General features: G+C 33.5%; 1 protein-coding gene across 8 annotated transcripts in view; it reads right to left on the reverse strand.

Annotated features, from left to right (window-relative positions):
- The window catches only part of SCEL (sciellin), a 113,428-nt gene that overhangs the window by 23,843 nt on the left and 70,594 nt on the right, over positions 1–18,991 (reverse strand). For 4 of the 8 annotated variants that reach the window (XM_016149335.2, XM_016149334.2, XM_036228895.1 and 1 more), the window contains 10 exons: positions 17,642–17,701; positions 15,382–15,441; positions 11,379–11,438; positions 10,793–10,852; positions 9,818–9,877; positions 7,094–7,144; positions 6,086–6,148; positions 2,485–2,544; positions 2,280–2,339; positions 2,083–2,139 (listed from right to left, as the gene is read on the reverse strand). In XM_016149335.2, the coding sequence (XP_016004821.2) occupies positions 2,083–2,139; positions 2,280–2,339; positions 2,485–2,544; positions 6,086–6,148; positions 7,094–7,144; positions 9,818–9,877; positions 10,793–10,852; positions 11,379–11,438; positions 15,382–15,441; positions 17,642–17,701 (591 nt within the window). The remainder of the gene's footprint in view (positions 1–2,082; positions 2,140–2,279; positions 2,340–2,484; positions 2,545–6,085; positions 6,149–7,093; positions 7,145–9,817; positions 9,878–10,792; positions 10,853–11,378; positions 11,439–15,381; positions 15,442–17,641; positions 17,702–18,991) is intronic. The other 4 variants (XM_036228894.1, XM_036228892.1, XM_036228891.1 and 1 more) reach the window with 3 other exon arrangements.

Below are 18,991 nucleotides of genomic sequence, written 5' to 3' on the forward strand. Positions count from 1 at the left end.
GATATAGGTAGTGGAACCAATTGAATAAAGTCACTATTTTTTCAAATAGGCAGGTTAGTTGTTGTGAGTTTTTTGTCTTTTGTTTTCTTCAACATCCAAACTGATTACCATTGAATCTATGTAGCTACTAAAGAATCACCAGACAACACTTAGGTTACATTTGGGGATCAAGCTGCCAACTGAAAACAACATGATGGCCAATATTTTAAAAATTTTTAATAGTAATGCTATCTGTATAAAGAGAACATCTTCTTTTTGTAGATATGTTATTAGGAGTTGTTGAAATAAAAACTCTCTCTTTATAAAATTAACCTCTTCTAATAAACAAAAGGCCAAACTATTATGAGAAAGTTACCATTGTCAATATTAGCACATTTGCTAGAGGATGGGAAAGAAAAGGAAGTTAGAAGAAGGAAAGAGGGAGGGAGGGAGGAGGAGAGGGGAGGAGAGAGAAAGAGAGAGAGAGAGAGTGAGTTCGTTATACAGAATTGTCCAGAGGGATGAATTGGCTACAGTAGCCTCTGTTAGTTATTCTGCATGTGGTTATTAAACCTAATCACTTCCAACATGGTCAGAAACCTCCTAAAACTGTTAATAAGAAGAAAATCTGCACCAACCAATACCACTATGAAGAAATGGTTCTACTTAACAAGGATATATCGGTACGGTTATCAGTGGCAGGGTCGACACCGAAAGTCTGCTACTATTTCAGCTGTTAAAAAACCTCTATGAGATACGTACTTTCTCTCTTCCCTCTCATTTTAACAATAATTCTCTAGAATAAATGTATCTCTTTGTAGTCTTTTGACTGCAGGACTGGGAGAGGAATTAGAAGGGACGGGACTGCAAGGAGATGAAGAACGGAAAGAAGAGAATCAGGGCTGTTTCAGTCAGATTTTTTGTTTTTCTTCTAGGTAGTGATATCAGAAAGACTTAATGCTTACATCCAGGATGTGTTTTCTTTCTTGATAAGGTTATTTAATATCTTTGAGCTATAGTTCCCTCCTTTATAATGTAGGGCGTATGAATGTATTTCTCATAGGGTTGTAGTGAGGACTAAATGTATATAAATTGCCAGTCACACCATAGGTGCTCAACAAATGCTACTCTCTAAGTAATAATGGCTTTTTGACCACCTTTGTATCTTCCTGCTTCAGAGACCCGAACGTCATGATAAAAACATACAATTAGGAAAAGCAAACAGAAAAAGCACTAATGTAGAACAGAAACTAGGAGATATAAGAGCTAGGTCAATAAATGTAACACGCCGTCCTCCTTCTCCCTATGGGTTCAGACCACTTTTTCCTCTGTCAGTTTTTCATCCCAGAGTACTGAGACTATGATTCCCAGCTACATTTATTGTGATACAATTTCAGGTCGGCAGAACAATTTTGACTTCTAATGCCATGTGCTCTGGTGCATCATCTATTCTCTATTAATAAAACCCTTTAGGTGAATGATATGACATAGAGATAGCAGATTATAAGGCATTTGCAAAACTCAAAATGGAAATTCAAGGTTAAAATCTGCCTTAATATTTTGTGAATCCACACTAGCTGTGGGTCTGTAATTTTGAAGGCCCTAAATATCCTTTCCGATTCTCTGTAAGTATCTCTGTAAACCATCAGTTTGGTTCAGCTACTCCATAATATATATTTTTTTCTATTTCCAATAGACAACAACACTAAGATGTCTTTGTGCAAATAAGAAATACAGAACTGAATCTAAAATTTTGCAGTTGATTCCAGAAGAGTGCAACACGTTTCCTTGAAAAGACTGAGAGAGAGAGAGAGAGATTGCATTGAGGGAGGGAGAGAGGGAAGGAGGGAGGGAGGGAGAGAGAGAGAGAGAGAGAGAGAGAGAGAAGGAAGGAAGGAAGGAAGGAAGGAAGGAAGGAAGGAAGGAAGGAAGGAAGGAAGGAAGGAAGGAAGGAAGGAAGGAAGAAAGAAAGAAAGAAAGAAAGAAAGAAAGAAAGAAAGAAAGAAAGAAAGAAAGAAAGAAAAAAAGAAAGAAAGAAAAAACAAAAAGAAAATAGCTAACCAAGAATTTTGAGAACATGTTAAAATAGGCAAAGTCACTTACCTCTCTGTATTTCTGAGAGCTGAGTGTTTCACTTTAATAAGATTGTCCAAGTTTTGGCTATTTAAAAGAGAAAAATAAATTCGGATTAGTGATAGGTATTTTTGTTGTGCTAGTTCAATAAAGCTACATTATAAACCTACTCTACACAGAGACAACAGACAGATGAAAACATAAAATGACAGATTTTATATGATTACCTCTGATTGCTTCTGATTGCTGCGGGATTCACTTTGATGAAGTTATCGAGATCCTGGCTTCTTGAAATAGAAAAATGAGAAAAGATTGCTGATTAATTATAGAGTTCTTTTGATAAGATCATTAAGGTTATAAATCTGCTTAAAATAATAATAAAACAAAATATTCTTCCTGACTAAAGCACAAAAATTAATATAGTTCTATTACCTTTGGTTGTTGGTGAGAGCTTCAGGATTCACTCTGACGAGCTTATCAATATCTTGATTCCTTTAAGTGGAAAAAAAAAAAAAAAAAAGCAGCCAGCTTAGAGATAGTAAAAGTTTAAGTTGGTTAGAAATAGGAAAAAAGAATTTGTTATCTTATTTAGTTTGAGATGTATGGGTTTGGCTTTGAACAGCCTTGAAATACATTTCCTAACCAATCCAGGGGAGAATGAATTATGCTGGATCAGAAGGAAAATTACTCTGATTTCACTCACTTTCTTGCCAGAGTATCTACCAGGGCATACTGGCTAAGTGCTCACTGCATCCATCTGGTGATTAACATCTTTTCAGTCTGGAATGTTTTAACATTGCGGAGAGACACACAGATTCTAACATCTAATATGATTTAAAAATCATATTCACCAACTAAATGTATATATTTTTAAAATAATAAGCTCTAAAATTGGGATTACACTTAACATAAAGTTTCAGAGAGAGTTCCAGCAACCCATCAAAACTGAGTTTTCTTTCCTTTATGATGATTAAAAAGCCAAATTAAATCAGCTGTTCATGGTCAAATTAGTTACATCCTCTGAAAACTATATAATTCCTAATTGAGGTCCTACCAGTTTCTTTTCCCAGTCACAGAACAATATTTCCTCCCACAGGGTTTGCTGTCATTTACTGCCTGAGTATATACCTTGTTTCAAGGGTTAGAAAGTTGGAATTTTTTCCAAGTGTCCTTCCAAACCCCTTCTTAATATGTATTCAAAGAAATACAATAGCTTGCCATGGCAAGAAATCACAGGACTGAAAACATCTGCTTTCTACCATCTTAGATAGCAACCCGCCTATATCTCTTTCCACCCAATGACCCTTTTGCTTCACATAAAAATAAAATACATTTTACTCATCAAAAATAATGATGCAAGGTTAGGAACTGAAGGGGAACTGCTTAGAGGTTAATTATCAAAAGAGTGTGAGAAAGGTCTGCGTTTCTCTCCCCTAGTCCTAAACAATTCCAGAGGATGCGCTTCCCAGCTCATGGCTTCACTCGCTTTGATCTCTTCATAATCATTCTCAGATCTCTGTGGCAGACAGAAAGCCCCTAACCAAATTTTCACTGTTTTGAATTATCTTCAATAATTATATTCTCAAATAAAGACAATCAATGGATACCTATGAAAGCTATTTAAGGAATGGTTTACACATAAAAACTATCCAAAATATAATTTCCTTTTATATATTGATTGCAAAATTTGTCATGAGCTAAACTGTGACAATGATCTTTAAAATTAGGTTTATGTATTATATTAGAAGAAAGAATACAAAGATTAAAATTGTGTAGAGGAGATAATATATTCATAGGCCACGACCTTTCAATAAATAAAATTGATCACAAACATGAGAACTTCCATTTTCATTGTCCTTCCATTTTCACATACAAAATTTGATTTATCCAAAAACCTAAAACAGTCACATTTAAATTGTGTCATAAAGCCCATTAGGAAATATATTTTCCATCACAGCCAATACTCTCTTTTCAGATAGATACCCACATGCATAATAAAACATAAATTTCATCAAATAATACCCTTGCTGCATAAGAACTCATATTTTCTACTCTATTTAATTCATTTCATTTAATTGGGGAAAAATACTGATCGTCCCTCACTATATTAATTACAAGACTCTAATGGGTTGCAACTCACAGTCTGAAAAACACTAACCTAGAAAACATAAAAACGTATGCTGTGTTCTCTAACTACTCCTGTAAAGACAGTACTGTGTGTTAATGATGCTTTAAGTAGGAACTGTAAGGCGATGAAATTCACTTTTGAATTCTTAGTACCAGTTCTAAATTGCTTTGATTATGAGCATCATGCAATTTATCTCAATGAATTGGAAACAACAGATTTATACTTTTTTTTAGGCCCCGAATCTCTGCAAACACAGGAATTTTATATCTAAAATTTATCCAGGAAAAATGAAATATTTTTTCTGCTTGTTACTGCTTTCATTTATTTTGCTTTAAGGATATAGTAAAGAGACACATTGGAATATTTTAGTATTATTTATAGTTTAAAAGCAGTAACTGCTTTGCAGTCATTTGCACATTTGTGCAGTTGTCAACTATGCAGTAATCATTCAAGTGACACTGAAAAGCAGTAAAGGACACCTCTGGGCTGTCCCATACACAGAAAGAGCAACGATCCTAGCTTTAAGGCCTCCACTATTTCTTGAGATGCTCAATTAACTCGCATTTATTTTAAGATCAAAATCTGTGTGCTATAGTTTAAAGAACAGTTGTTGGCTTAAAGTTAGAATTACTAACAGAAGACTATGAGATTTTTGACTCTGGCCTCAGTATTCTCATCTGAAAAATGAGGAGACTGGACTAAATCATTTCTAAGACTCTGCTATTTCCACCGTCTTCTACTCCTAGGAATCTATGAATAGGAAATTTTCTGTCTATCTGTTTATTAAATTAGCTATTCAGTGCCTCTTTTTCTTTTTAAATGCAATGCACTGACAATGTATTCTATATTCAGCAAGCAGTACATGAGTGTTCCAAAATGTAATATTAAATTGACAACCTATTATTGTCTTGGAGTAATATCTCTGTGTCCCTGGTACATAATTAGCTTTAATCTATGATAATTGCCTGCTGTTAATAAGATTGAGCATGTCTACTGAATTCTCTTTTTGGTGCCTATGGCCTATATAATTATATAGTGTGCAACTAATGATACCTAGTTTTAAGCTTCAAACCCAGTAGGTGCTCAATAATTATTCACTGACTTACAGATCACAGAACTACTATCATTCTTCCACTAGTTTTCTCTGTGCCTCTGATCAAATCACCTAAACTTTGAGTCGTGATTTCCTCTTCTGTCAATTGAATAGGTTCGACTGAAGCAGAGGTTTTAAAATTGTTCAGACTTAACTGGGCTATGAGTTCTCCAAGGTCCCACCTCTAGAATGTTGCAATTTTTATATGTACCAACTAAATTTAAGAAGAAAAACCATGAAAACATTCATAAGATAGATATCATACATATATTATCTATATATGCAGTGCATAATAACATAAAAATCTTCATATAACCGGAAACAAAAAGTGAATTTCATCGTCTTACAGATACTACTTTAAAAATTACCAATTTTAGGTCCATAACTTTTCAGAGAGCAGAAAACCATTTAAAAAACAGTGAACCTCATAAAATTTTCACTAAGAATCAGCAAATACAATTCACAAACAAGGTGAATGATATTTGCTGGTGATGAATCTAATGAAGTATCTAGGTCTTTTAAAAATTATTATCAATAACTTTCAATCAATTCCAGAGACATAGCTATGTAAATAGCACACAGACCAGCTATGTTCCCTCCCCAATCACTTCCTTCTTGCTTTCCTTGATACTGAAAGAAGTGAAGCCACAACCATATTTTTTCCCAACTGTCTTTCGTTCTTGCTTTTAACAAATGGTTAGATATCTAAGCTTCCAGGGACATAAAATATTGTGATGATTTTTTAAGTCTTATATTCAGTTTGTAAATAGGATTATTGTAAATCAAATGAATCAAAAACATCTTTCTCTTACCCAGCCATGTTTTTGACAGCTTTGGGGCTTACATTAATAAGATCATCAAGACCTTGTTCATTGCTAAAACAAACAAACAAAAAAGGTCAAATTTAGTTGGAAGTCAGCAAATTTTCTGACTGGCATTTTCTCTTTTGACAATTCTGAATCATTCAATGGAATCCTAGACAAAAAGTGATAAATTTATTGAGTTTCTGCTTTATATACATTAGTTATCTTTTTTAAATCCTCAAAACAAACTAATAGGTATATGTTACCATCCCCCCTTTATAGAAAAAGAAACTGAATGTCAGAGAAGGTAAGACATTCCTTGGGGCTAGGTACCTAAGAAGTGACTGAGGATGAATCAGAATTGAAACCATGGCAACTAGATCTCATACCCCATGTTTCCTGCTAACATCTTCGTCTCTCTATGTTCATAACGGTTTCTTACATGTGCACAGTGCTTTTCACCAATATTATCTTCACAAGAATTGAGAGGTAGTTTGGAGTTACTTTGCATGCTTTTCTTAACCTTTGTTCCAGGGTAAAATGGGTCTTAACTTTTCAAGTAGACAGAAGCAAATTCTATGTCATGCAAAAATATTCTAATCAAGAATAAGAATGTTATGTCACCAATTTTCTTAGCACTTATTTTAAAATTAATCCTTTAATTTTTATGAAGGAGTAAAATGCCAATATTCTTTGGTTTATTTAGTGTTATAAGCATAAGTCATTAACTATAAAATTATAGTAATAACTAGTTATTATACTATTGTGTCGAATTCCTCAAGTAGTAATTATACAGATGTAGCCTCAATATGATCATTTGAAACAATATTGTAATGAAATAAATGGAAGCAATAATAAAAATTACCAATACAGGATTACTACACAACAAATCAATTTGCTCTCTCTCTCTTTCTTTAATATCCTTTTTCAAAGTATCTTTAGCCACATAATTAATCTTATTTTTTGGCATAAATTGGAGACTTGCTCAGGAGTCTTGAAATATCTTAATAAGCTTACCTTTTGTTTGCTGAAGGGGTAACTTTGATAAGATTGTTCAGGTCTTGGTTCCTACAACAATGTTGTAAGTTTCAGTAGCTGGTCAAATCAATTAAAATCAGTAATAACTTGTATATTTTTTCAACCTTGCTATTTAATTAAATGATTGTTGCTAATTTAAAACTTCATCACTACTTGAATTCTCTTTTTAGCCCATGGAAATATAGATTGCTACTATCAATTCATTTCTTACATAACTATGTATATATGAAAATTTATTTTCATTTTATTTTTATTTCTTTCAAGATAACTTCAAATTTAAATTACTCATAAACTTTTTATTTTCCATATTACATTTTGTAGTAGAATTAGAATTTTTAGTGTTATTATTATTGCCTGGGAGCATGCAGATAAACATTTTTTAAAAATAAATTTATTTATTTAAATTAGTTTCAAGTATACAGTACATTGATTAGACATCTATATATATAGTTCATAAAATGATCTTCTCAATTGTTCCCTCCCTCTACTGTCCAATATTTTTGAAAGTTGGAATAGACAAGAGAAAAATATAAAATAGCTCATCATTTCCATGTGTTCCTTATTTCCCTCCTCCCAAAAAAGGTATTTTCTGATTCTAAAGTATGTAGGTGATATACATGACACGAATATGTAGCATTGAAGCTGCTCCAAGATGTAAATCAAATCACTTTAGAATCACACTTCATGTAATACTAAATCAGAACTAGTAAGACTTCAAATTATATAACTTGTTTTTATTCTAAACACTCAAATAGTCAATCATAGCTCTAAAGAGACATTTCTGTTATTACACTGGGCTCTCATACAAACCGTAATATGAAAAGGCCTGACCAAGAAGCCTAATTAGATATACTTCATTATGAGACAATAAGTTATATATATTAAAGAAAAAAAACAGACCAGAAAGTCTTATGTCACTTAACTAATTTCTAGGATTAACCCACAAACTCATTTTATCATGTGCATATCTCCCCATGTACATCATGTTAAACTATATGGAATTGTCAGTTGGTGAGTCACATGCAGTTGACTGTCATAATTTCATAAGGTTCAATATAATGGAATAATTTCTTTGATATCTTCTTTGAATTAAACATTGAATGGTGCTATGGGGATGCAACAATGAAGAAAAAAATAGTACCAGCAACAATAATACCAATAGATACTGTCTAACAAGTACTTGAACGCTGTGTGCTTTACAAGCTTGATCTTATCTAATTTCTCTAGTAACTTATGAAGAAAATAACTCTTAGGATCCCCATCTTACAAAAAAAGAAGCTGAGGCTTAAAGAGGATTGCACTATTTATCCAAAATCACATGGATAGTAAGCGTTCTCTGTACTCAAAAAATTCATTATGACATGAAAGAGATGGACACATGACTTAATGCAATATAAGGTAGGATGTGGGTGCTAAAACAGAGAGAGGCTCAAACACTGCAAGGGGAAAGTTCATATGATTGAGGACATCTTTAGATTTACAAACTAAGTGTTCTTGAAAGAGGACCAATGAAGATCTATCTTTCAATGAATCCTAATCTGTAATATAAAGTATTATATGGTCTCTGGATTCAGTATCTGACCCTCAAACAATGACAATAATGTTATGCTCTCTTTCAGTGATAAAAAAAAAAAAAACTAAAGACAATTTAGCATTAAGTATTCAGATAAAAAAGTGATAAAATTTTAGAGTAACCATAAAGTGAAGGAAAATGTATGCAAACTGGAGGCAGGGGAAGCAGGCTATATTTTATTAAAAGCTATCCCAACTACATTCAGAATTAATCTTTCTCTTCCATCCACATATAATATTATCTTGCCAGGGGTCAGCAACCTATGGTCTTCAAGCCAAATCTAGGGGGCAATCTAGTTTTGTAAAAAAAAGTTTTATTGGAACAAAGTCATACTCATTCATTTACAATGCACTGCTCTATGGCTGCCAGTTGACTAGTTAAAACAGAAACTGTTTTGGCCCTCCCAAATCTGAAATATTTACTATCTAGACCTTTAAGCGAAAGTTGCTTACCCCTGCTCTAGCCTGAGAAACTGTATATGATAGAGCTATATAGTATAAAAAATTAGAGAACATTCCCATATGAAAAGGAAGATAGAAAATCTATCAGAAAAAAGATGTATACCTTAGTATCTTTTGTATTTAACTCATATTCAAACTAACAGCAATATATTTTATAGCTTCATAATTCTGTCATGTCTCTCTACTTACCTAATATGACATGCCTTAGAGAAAATTCTTTTATAAAAGACAAATGTCATTCTCTGTATTCCTTATTATTTCAATGAACCAAGAATAATTTTTTTAAATAACCCTCCAACTTTAGGAAGTGTTTGGGTGGTAGACAGTAAGAGGAGAGGGAATAAATAAATGAGGGAGAAAGACCGTAGATATTTTCTTCACATGAAGACCTTCTTTAGACTGCCTAGCTCTAGGAAATTGTTTTGGGATGGTGTTGCATCTCATGGGGAATCCTGAGCATGGAGCACAAATCACACACTGATAAGAGATATTTTAAAGAATTTCCTCCTCCACTCAAGCTCATGGCCAGGGAGCCCTGAGCAAGGACTTGCTTTCTGGGGGGGGTTCCATCACTGGCCATCTCTATGATGGGACAATGAATTTTATCACTTTTTTAAAGTTAAACAGAAAAAAAAAAAAGGAGAGATAGAAATTTTCTATGAACCTCACCTTTGGTTAGCTCTGTTTGTTTCAGGAGCCACTTTGATGACACTGTCAAGACTTTGGCCCCTTTAAAACAGGGAAGAAATGATCAGATCAATGGTCAACTTACATCATGTGGTTGTAAATATTTATTAAAACTGAGAAATATTTTTTATTATAAAAACGTTTTATTTGAAATACTTATTTAAACAAGGATTATCTCAAAGGGTTGGAGTTTTTCAGTCCTGACTATGAATACATATTTTTGAATCTACCTATAACTACATAGAAATAATAAACAATAACTAATGGTTTTAGAAAATGTGTGATGTGCTAGGCAGTGTTCTAAGTGATTTACATGATTATATGACTTAATACTCACATTAATTCTATGACATAGGAAGTATGATTATCTCACTTTTGCAAAGGGAAAAACTAAGATGAAGAAAGATATTTTTCTTCCATGGCTAGTAGTGGCAGGGCTGAATTTAAAGTCAAGTAAACTGACTCCAGAGTTCATACACTTTCTATCACTTTAACCATCTTGTTTGAACTTAGTAACAGAATTAGCACTAGAAGTGACTAGAGGGCACTTGGTCCATTTCCTCGCTTTTAGAATGAGAAAACTGAACTGAAACAGAGCAAGCGACCCATCCTATTCACACAGTAAGGACAGAGCCAGGCCTAGTCCCACGTCTATGGGTTCCAGTCTGGTTCTCTTCCTCTCTCCTGTGCCATCCCTCTGCTTAAGAAAAATAAACAAATCGATGAATAAAAGTCCTGTCCATCCCGGAAAAACAACTATGCATCTAATTAATCAAAAGGTACGCCATTGTACTAGAAATTAGTTGACCAAAATCTTTAACATTTTAGATTGTGGAGATTACATGGCTTTTCATGAGCTATCACTGAGGTTAGTGTCAGCCGGCTGAAATTATGATTTAATTATATTTTAAGCATTGCTTAGCATGAAACAAAAAAGAAGAGCTTATTAAATCTTACCCTTGCACACTTTTTCCTGTTCTTGGATTCATTTTGATGAGATTATCAAAGTCTATAGAACTTCAAACAAAAAAGCAAATACACAATAAATAAAAATGGAATTAAATCAACTAAATAGTTTCATTTAAAGGATATATGTATTCAAGATAAATTTTACTATCAAGTTTTGGTATTTGGATTAATACTAGTCTATGACCTTCATTCAAAAGAGTACAAATTTTGACCTCCCTACAAGTCATTGACACACTGGCTTCATTTCTCATTTGCTGCAGGTATAACTAAACTGTATTTTGTAAATAATTTACACTGTTATTCATTTTTGCTTTAAAGGGATTTTATATCCATTATTTCACTTAATCCTTACAATAATCAAGTGACAAAGGTGGAAGGGATATTATGATCCTCATTTTATAACCAAAGAAGCCTCAGCTCAGCGATTTAAGGGACTTGATCAAAGGCACCCATCTGGAAGTAATGGAGTTCAGACTTTCTGATTCCAATCCAAAGATTTTTCAACAGTTTCTCCAATGAGTGCCACAAATTGGTGGAGACAGAGAAGGAAGAAAGATAAAGACATAATCCTCACCCTGGATTATTTCTATTTACTTCAGGAGTCACGTTGATGAGATTGTCAAGACTCTGGCCCCTGTAAAACATTAAAAAAAATGATGAGGTTAATGATAGATTAATGCTAAGTTAGCAAAATTATTTATTAAAATTCAGACATAGTATAAACACTGACTGAGATCATGTCAAAAAGATGAAGATTAATTAGTAAAGGTGACCGAAGAAGTATGTAGGGATTTATACATCTCTGAAACTCATTGAGACTCAGCGAGACAATATTTTAATCTTGGAGTCATTATGTCAGTACTAAATGCTGTATTAGGACTCTGTCTCTATTATGAATTATTTAATGGTATACTCTTAACCTCTACCAGGTGCACTGGACATTTTGTAATAGCCTATGTGTACATCTCATAGAACATTCCAGAAGGCATTCTCTTAATATCAACATTTAACATGCTGCGGGACTTTCAAATCAGCTTCGGAGAATATGTATTTTGCAAATGACATCCATTAGCAAGTTTTCCATTCATAACAATGGATTAAGATTAACACACCAGTTTGTTAAAGTCTATGTGCTTATGTGCTTATAACTTCATGTTAAAACTACAAATTTTGACTAGTTCTGTGATGGCAACAAACAATAAGAAGATTAAAGTCTATGGAGTTCTGAAATTTAACGTATATTTACTGTAATGCAAATCTCCACAAAATTGCTGAAAATACATCAGTATTTTATTGTTACCCTTTAGTAAATCTGCTTCTGATCTTAATGGAATTTTGCTTTTGTTATTGCATTTACATGTGTTTTCCAGCCAAAGCTCCTCTGATCTGCGGAAATTGCCATATGGGTAAAGAACATCCTCAGAACGTACTGTTTCTTCATGCCCTGTGGCCCTACTAAGATGGTATCACAAACTCTGTGGTTGTGCCTATATATCAAAGATACAGATATTTGGAAGTGATCAGATGTTGACACAAATTTAAACTTGTATCCAAGAGTCTGAGAATGTATATACTCGGGCTAAAAGGAGCAATAAAAAAATGTAGACCTTTTTCATAATAAAAATAATGAAACAATTAACCCGACAGAAGCAATCATTCTACTCCAGAAAATTCTTTGCTGATTTTTTTTTAACCCTTTGTTGGGTTTTGTTTAAACAAATTATGTGAGATTTGAATGCCAGTGACTGGAAAATAAAAATTCATGGGATTCTATGTCCAGATTTGAGTACTCAAAAAAAAAAAAAAACCAAAATAAACAAACAAACAAAAAACTACAACAATAAACTTTATAACTCTTCCCTTGTAATATTTATATTGGTTGTGGAGTTTGCTTTGATTATATCATCAAGATCTTGATCTTCTTAAACATATTAAATAAAGCATATATCAAAGTGAGACTATTTAAATCTCAAGTTCATAAAGTCAGTATAGAAGAGTATGCTAATTAATGTAGTAACATGAAATGATATTTTGAGTTAAATTGTGTGAAGCAATGCCTCATGATGTATATATCTTCATTATTTATGCATTCTTTCAATCCATAAATAGTTATGCAAAGCCTACAATAGGACCCGAGTGCTGGGATAGCTGTGAACAATAGAGATATGGGCTTAACCCTCATGAAGTTTCCATTTTAACATGGATAGAGGCAAACAATATATAATCTAACATATAAATGATTGCAACAATTCCAGATAACAGTACATCCTATGAAGAAAATGAAAAAGAAAGCCTCGTACCTGCGGAGCTGGGGATGGAGGAAAGGGGGTGGTGACTTAATTACACTCGAGGGTCGGAAATGGCCTTTTTAAGAATGTGACACTATGGGGGGTAGACTATTCCCAAAGTGGAAATAGCATATGCAGAAGCTATGAGGCAGGAATGAGCCCAGAATAGAAAAAGAATCAATTCGGGGGGACTTTATTGAACAATTAAAAGGTCATTACTAAGGGTTAGAATTTCATTCTATCTAAAATGGGATAACATTGAGAGTTTTTAATAAGTAGGGACATAATAATATTTTATCTTTGAAAAACTTACAAAATCTTACACTCATAATTATACACACATAAATCCACACGAACATTTGTATACATGTGTACACATGTTTACACATAGGCATTTGTGTACACATACACCAACATATGAAAAACAATAGGTCGTGATTTGAAATACTTTAATAAAAATTAGAAAAGAAAACATGAATTTTTCTTAGTGAGTCAAAGTAAATTAAATACATGAACAGTATCTAAATCATTAAGAAAATATAACACAACTGATCTTTATTATCGCTAACAGTTTCTTATATCTACTATGCCCTAGGCTTGAGAGTATTATGATCTGTATTTTGAGGATGAGCAAATTGAGGCACAGGGACAAAGCTAGCCAGCACAGAGCCAGAATTTGAATCCAGGTCTTTCAGATCTCCTGCTCACAATCACTATCTCGAGTCACCCCCCTAAACCACCCAGGGGTAGCCAAGGAAGTCAATGCTTTCTTTTCAGTCCATTGGTTGCAAAATGTACAAGTTTCTGACCTCTGACCATGCTACATGCCAGGCTACTGAGAACAGGGCAGCCTGACAGCGCACACCCCAGCTTTTCAGCTAGCTGAGCCCCCACTCTTCTGACTGGGCCTACAGGCATCAGTGACATATTTTAGAATCTAATAATATCATGTACTGAGTTAACTTAATGAAAAGGAGCTTGAATAAAACCACATGGAATTATTTGATACACTGTTTTCAGCAACATGCCAACAAGCACAGTTTCAAATACATTCCATCTGCTTTTTAAAAAATAAAAGCAAGAGGACATAAGCTTTCCAGATTTACTTGACAATTCATAGGTAGAAGTCTTTTAATGAAGTATACTTTGTTAAGATCTTCATCTTAAATACATACCACAGTTCATACACATACACACAGTAAACACAAATACACTACACATGTGAAGACATAGTTCATCTCTATGCATATACACACTACTTACATACTCACATACATACATTTATATATATACACTACTTATACGTACACACATATACTTATTACATACACACTTATACATATACATATTGTGATGGCTAATTTCATGTGTCAACTTGACTGGGCAAGAGGGGGCCCAGATATTTGGTCAGACATTGTTCTGGGCATGTCTGTGAAGGTGTTTTTGGATGAGATTAACTTTTGAATCTGTAGATTGAGTGAAGCAAATTGCCCTCCCTAACATGAGTAGGCCCCATCCAACCAGTTGAAGTCCTAAACAGAACAAAAAGACTGAGTAAGAGGGAACATTGTCTGCCTGACTACTTAATCTTCAACTCTGGTCTTCTCCTGCCCTTGGCCTAGAATTTATACCATCAGCTTTCCTGGTTCTCAGGCCTTCGGACTTGGACTTGGAACTATACCACTGACTGACCTAGGTCTCCTATTTACCAAATACAGATCTTGGGACTTTTCAGCATGAGCAATTCCTTATAATCAATGAATCAGTTTCTCTCTCTCTTTCTCTCTCTTTTTTCCTCTCTCTCTCCCCCTATATATATCTATATATCCTATTGGTTCTGTTTCTCTGAAGAACACTAAAAAATACACATACCTATATTTATACACACACACTACTTATATACATGTATATACACATGTATACACATACAACTTACACATATACATATACACACATGTAAACACACGCAACTTATGTATGTATACACACATCCACTTATACACAAACACATACATACAAAGAAATAAATCACTTAGCTCAAAAGAGGTCAGTCAAAATTCTCATTTAATTTCTCAAAATCTACCTGATCTCAAACCTAACCCAAGAATAAAATGCAAGAGATCATTTCTGTGTATCAGTTGCATAGAATTGTTTAATATGATGTGTTTTGGCAAGGAAAGCTCAGTTTGGGCTTGAATTTTAATTTACTCTCCTGAATACAAGTATTCAGAATTTTGATGTACTTTAAATGCCAGACAAAAGGGGAAGAAAAAGCTTTAAATGTCTTACCTCTTCATGTTTTTATTTGTTTCAGGATTCACTTTAACAGGCCCATTGAGGTCTTGTTTTCTTTGAGGAAGGAAATGAATTTTAGTGAATGTTGTTAAAATAAAACACTAATCAAGTGAACAATAATTAGAAAGATTAAGAAGTGGTAAATATACAAGTTCTCTAGCAATGCAATTTTTAAAGCTCCAGGTGCAAATGAAAACTCTTACGTCTTGAGCTGAAGACCATTTAAGTTTCTTTATTTGTTAACAAGAAACACTTGGAAATTTTTGTTCACAAAATGTATAGTCTATGTGAAACTTGATAGTTAACAAAATAAACTTTGCCCTCAGATACATCTTGTTATAATATCCCAAATGGGCAGCATTAAAATAATGTAAGTTAGATAAAGTTGTATACTGGAACCAGATGGAATATAAATTTCTACTCAACAAATCAGATACAATTACCTATTCTATTTTTTAAAAATGAGAATAATGTTATTAATAAGAAGAATTTAGTAACAGTAAAATTAATAAATATTATTTATAATAACTATTATAAAATAAGAAGAAGAATGTATGATTTCATATAAACTCAGCCATTCACCCAACCAAAACCTTTTTAAAAATAACTAGACTATGGTGATTTATAAAGGACAAGAAAAAACACCTACATAATAGAAAAATTAATGCCTCACTTATTGCGGGACACATATTCTCCCCATTAAAATAGATCGACTAAATACCAAAAGGGTCAGAACCTAAACCCAAAAGGAGCAGTACAGGATGGCAGAAGTGTCGTGACTGAGTAGAGCCACCATGTTGACATAGCTCTAAAGGAAAGAAGTGGTGGAAGGTCTGTGCTCCGAGGGCATGTAGCTGCCGAGCCCCTCCCCTGGGCTGCCCCCTGAGACCACCATCCTTAGAGGTGTTGACTTACAGGAGTTTTAGTTAAACCTCACTCTTGGCTATCTTTATCATTTTGGAGATCTGCTTTGAAAATATTGTCAAGACTGCTTTAGTTAGACACAAATTCAATTCAGTAATTCATCCTTAAAAGCAAATCAAAGCCCAAAATCTGGGAGAAAAGGCAACTCACTGTTAAACATTGGGAGAATTCTTTAAAAAGAAGCCATATGGCCCTTCATTATTGTCCAATTGCACGCTAATAAAATATGATTGTGAAGTTAAAATACCAAATCATTTTATCTTATTGATTGTCACGGAAATCAGATTTAAAGACACTAGTAAGCCTTAGCCAGTCTTCCTTTGGGATTCGCTTTGATAACATTATCAAGATCTTCACCTCTTTAAAAAAAAAAAACCAGTTTAAATCAGTTTCAAAGTACTCCCATTGAATTTTATATATATATATATATACACACACACACACACACACATTCTATGTGATTAATCATGAATTTAAGATTTTAAAGAAAATTATTATACCAATATTAAATTCATTTTTATTATAAAAGTTGACTATCAAAATATAGTTAAATAATCTCTGGGATTTTATTGGGCTGCATATAAATGTAAATTTAAATAAAATGTGCTGTAGACCCTCCAAAGTGAAGGTCAGGACAGTAGGAATCAGACACAGATGAGAGAAGACAAAAGTAAAGATGTGACCCCTCAGTATTACTGAGAAGATCACACAATTAATTGAGGAGAAAATAAACAAGATTCAGAAACATCAAAGCAGTTCTCATTCTTTGTTGGCTCTTTCCGCCCTGACATTTGCAGTGATAATCATTTCAAGATCTTGGCTTCTTTAGAAAAACGTGAAAACTTGATGCCAGTTAGGTTACATTTAATTTTTTCTGAAATCTGTATAAACAAAAATGTCCCTGAAAGGAGATCAGATGTTTCCAGGGCCAGATGCGATTATCCTTAGTTTATCTTTATTAATTTCCACAGTAGTATTTGTTTCAAATCAGTATTTGTTTCAAAACTCGCCAGCAGACTTTTCACTTTGCAATTTTGTCTTTTATATTTTTTAGTTTCGATTTAAAATTTGGCTCATTTTTCAATTATTTAAGAAAATATAGAATAAGAGATTATGTGGCAGGTTTTCCTGCACTTACTTTAATGTAACTCGAACCTGTGATCCTACGGAAACAGTATTCATCCTATTTTTTTGCTTACTATCTCTGATAGGTCTAAAAGTGCAACAGTTCATCTGTTACAGGGGAAAACATAACACTCCCATTTCTAATGAGGTGTAAAAAACTAATCTGAAAAAAAGAGAACCATATCAAAGTAGAAGCTTTACTTACCCTTTCTCATTTTCGTCAGTCCTTTGATTAATTTTAACAAGACTTCCAACGCCTTGGTTTCTTTATGAAACATTGGGGCGGGGAGCAGAGCAACAGAAAGAGAGAGATAAGGAGAGAGAGCAATTCAATCTCTATAATAAAGCGGATTTCTCACAACAGGCGTAATATGTTATCAGTACCTAAAGCATGAGAAGTTCTTAGAAATATTTAATTCAAGTGTCTCTACTCATGCAAAATGCAGTCAAGATGTGATAATAACCCTAATAGTAAGGTCCCAAACATTACTCAGTTATAATTAAATCCATTTAAAAGCATACATTAAAAGCATACATTCCCTGTAGATCTCAGCTTTTGCTTTCTGTGTCCTTTGAGGGTGTTTAGTGGGCAGCTAAGTTCAATGTATTTATTGAGATGCTGTCTTCTTTTAACATGACAATCATATACATCATGGGTAGAAATCAGACGATCAATATATTAAACACATTGAAGATTTAGTCAAGTCATTTTTAATAAAAAATTCAATGTTCTGAAGTAAACTTGGGTAAGTAGAAATAGCTCTGTGATGGCTCCAGTACTTTATATAAATTGACCACAACCAATAAAACTTTCACATGCCAATAGCTTGAAACTATTAGGGAATATAAAAACTAATCCCTTTAAATTCCTCAATTGCTCGAGTATTTCCCTTTGCTATTTTCATCTGTCTCTGATTTCACTGTGAAAAGACTATTGACATTTTAGTTTCTTTTAATGTGAGAAAGAAGAAAGGAAGGGAGGGAGGAAAGAAGGGAAAGGAACAGTAGACTCTCCCTACTACGCTAACGAGATCAGTCATCCCTGCATCGAAGCCCAGTTGCTATTGCGTTATCCCAGATCGTAAATCACTTCTCTTTTCTTCTCTCTTCTGGCCCACAAAATTATTACTCTTGATGCTCACACTACATTTCCTTTTTTTGACCACTTTTGTGGAACTTTACAAACTTCATTTTTTAAATATCTGAGATCTCTTTTCCTATAAAGCTTATATAACCCCTTACAGATAATTGACTATTTTCCCACTTTATCTGTTCTCCACTTGAAAAAAAAAAATCACCTGTAATAATACTTGCATACTTACATTATAATAACATATTGTTAAGAGGCATCTGTGTCTGTGGGATTATTGTTGCCAACACTTTCATTGTATAGACTTGAAGTGTTCTACATTAGAGAGAGTTGAGACTGCATCTGCCAAGAGTGGCTTTGAAAGCTAGAATACCATTCTGAGCACAGACTGGTGCAGACAAATCATTTTAAAGATGACCAACACAACAGACATAATTATCATGTTAGGAAGGCAAACTTAATTAA

Source organism: Rousettus aegyptiacus, unplaced genomic scaffold (assembly GCF_014176215.1).
Source record: "Rousettus aegyptiacus isolate mRouAeg1 unplaced genomic scaffold, mRouAeg1.p scaffold_m13_p_11, whole genome shotgun sequence".
Classification (NCBI taxonomy): Eukaryota; Metazoa; Chordata; class Mammalia; order Chiroptera; family Pteropodidae; genus Rousettus; species Rousettus aegyptiacus.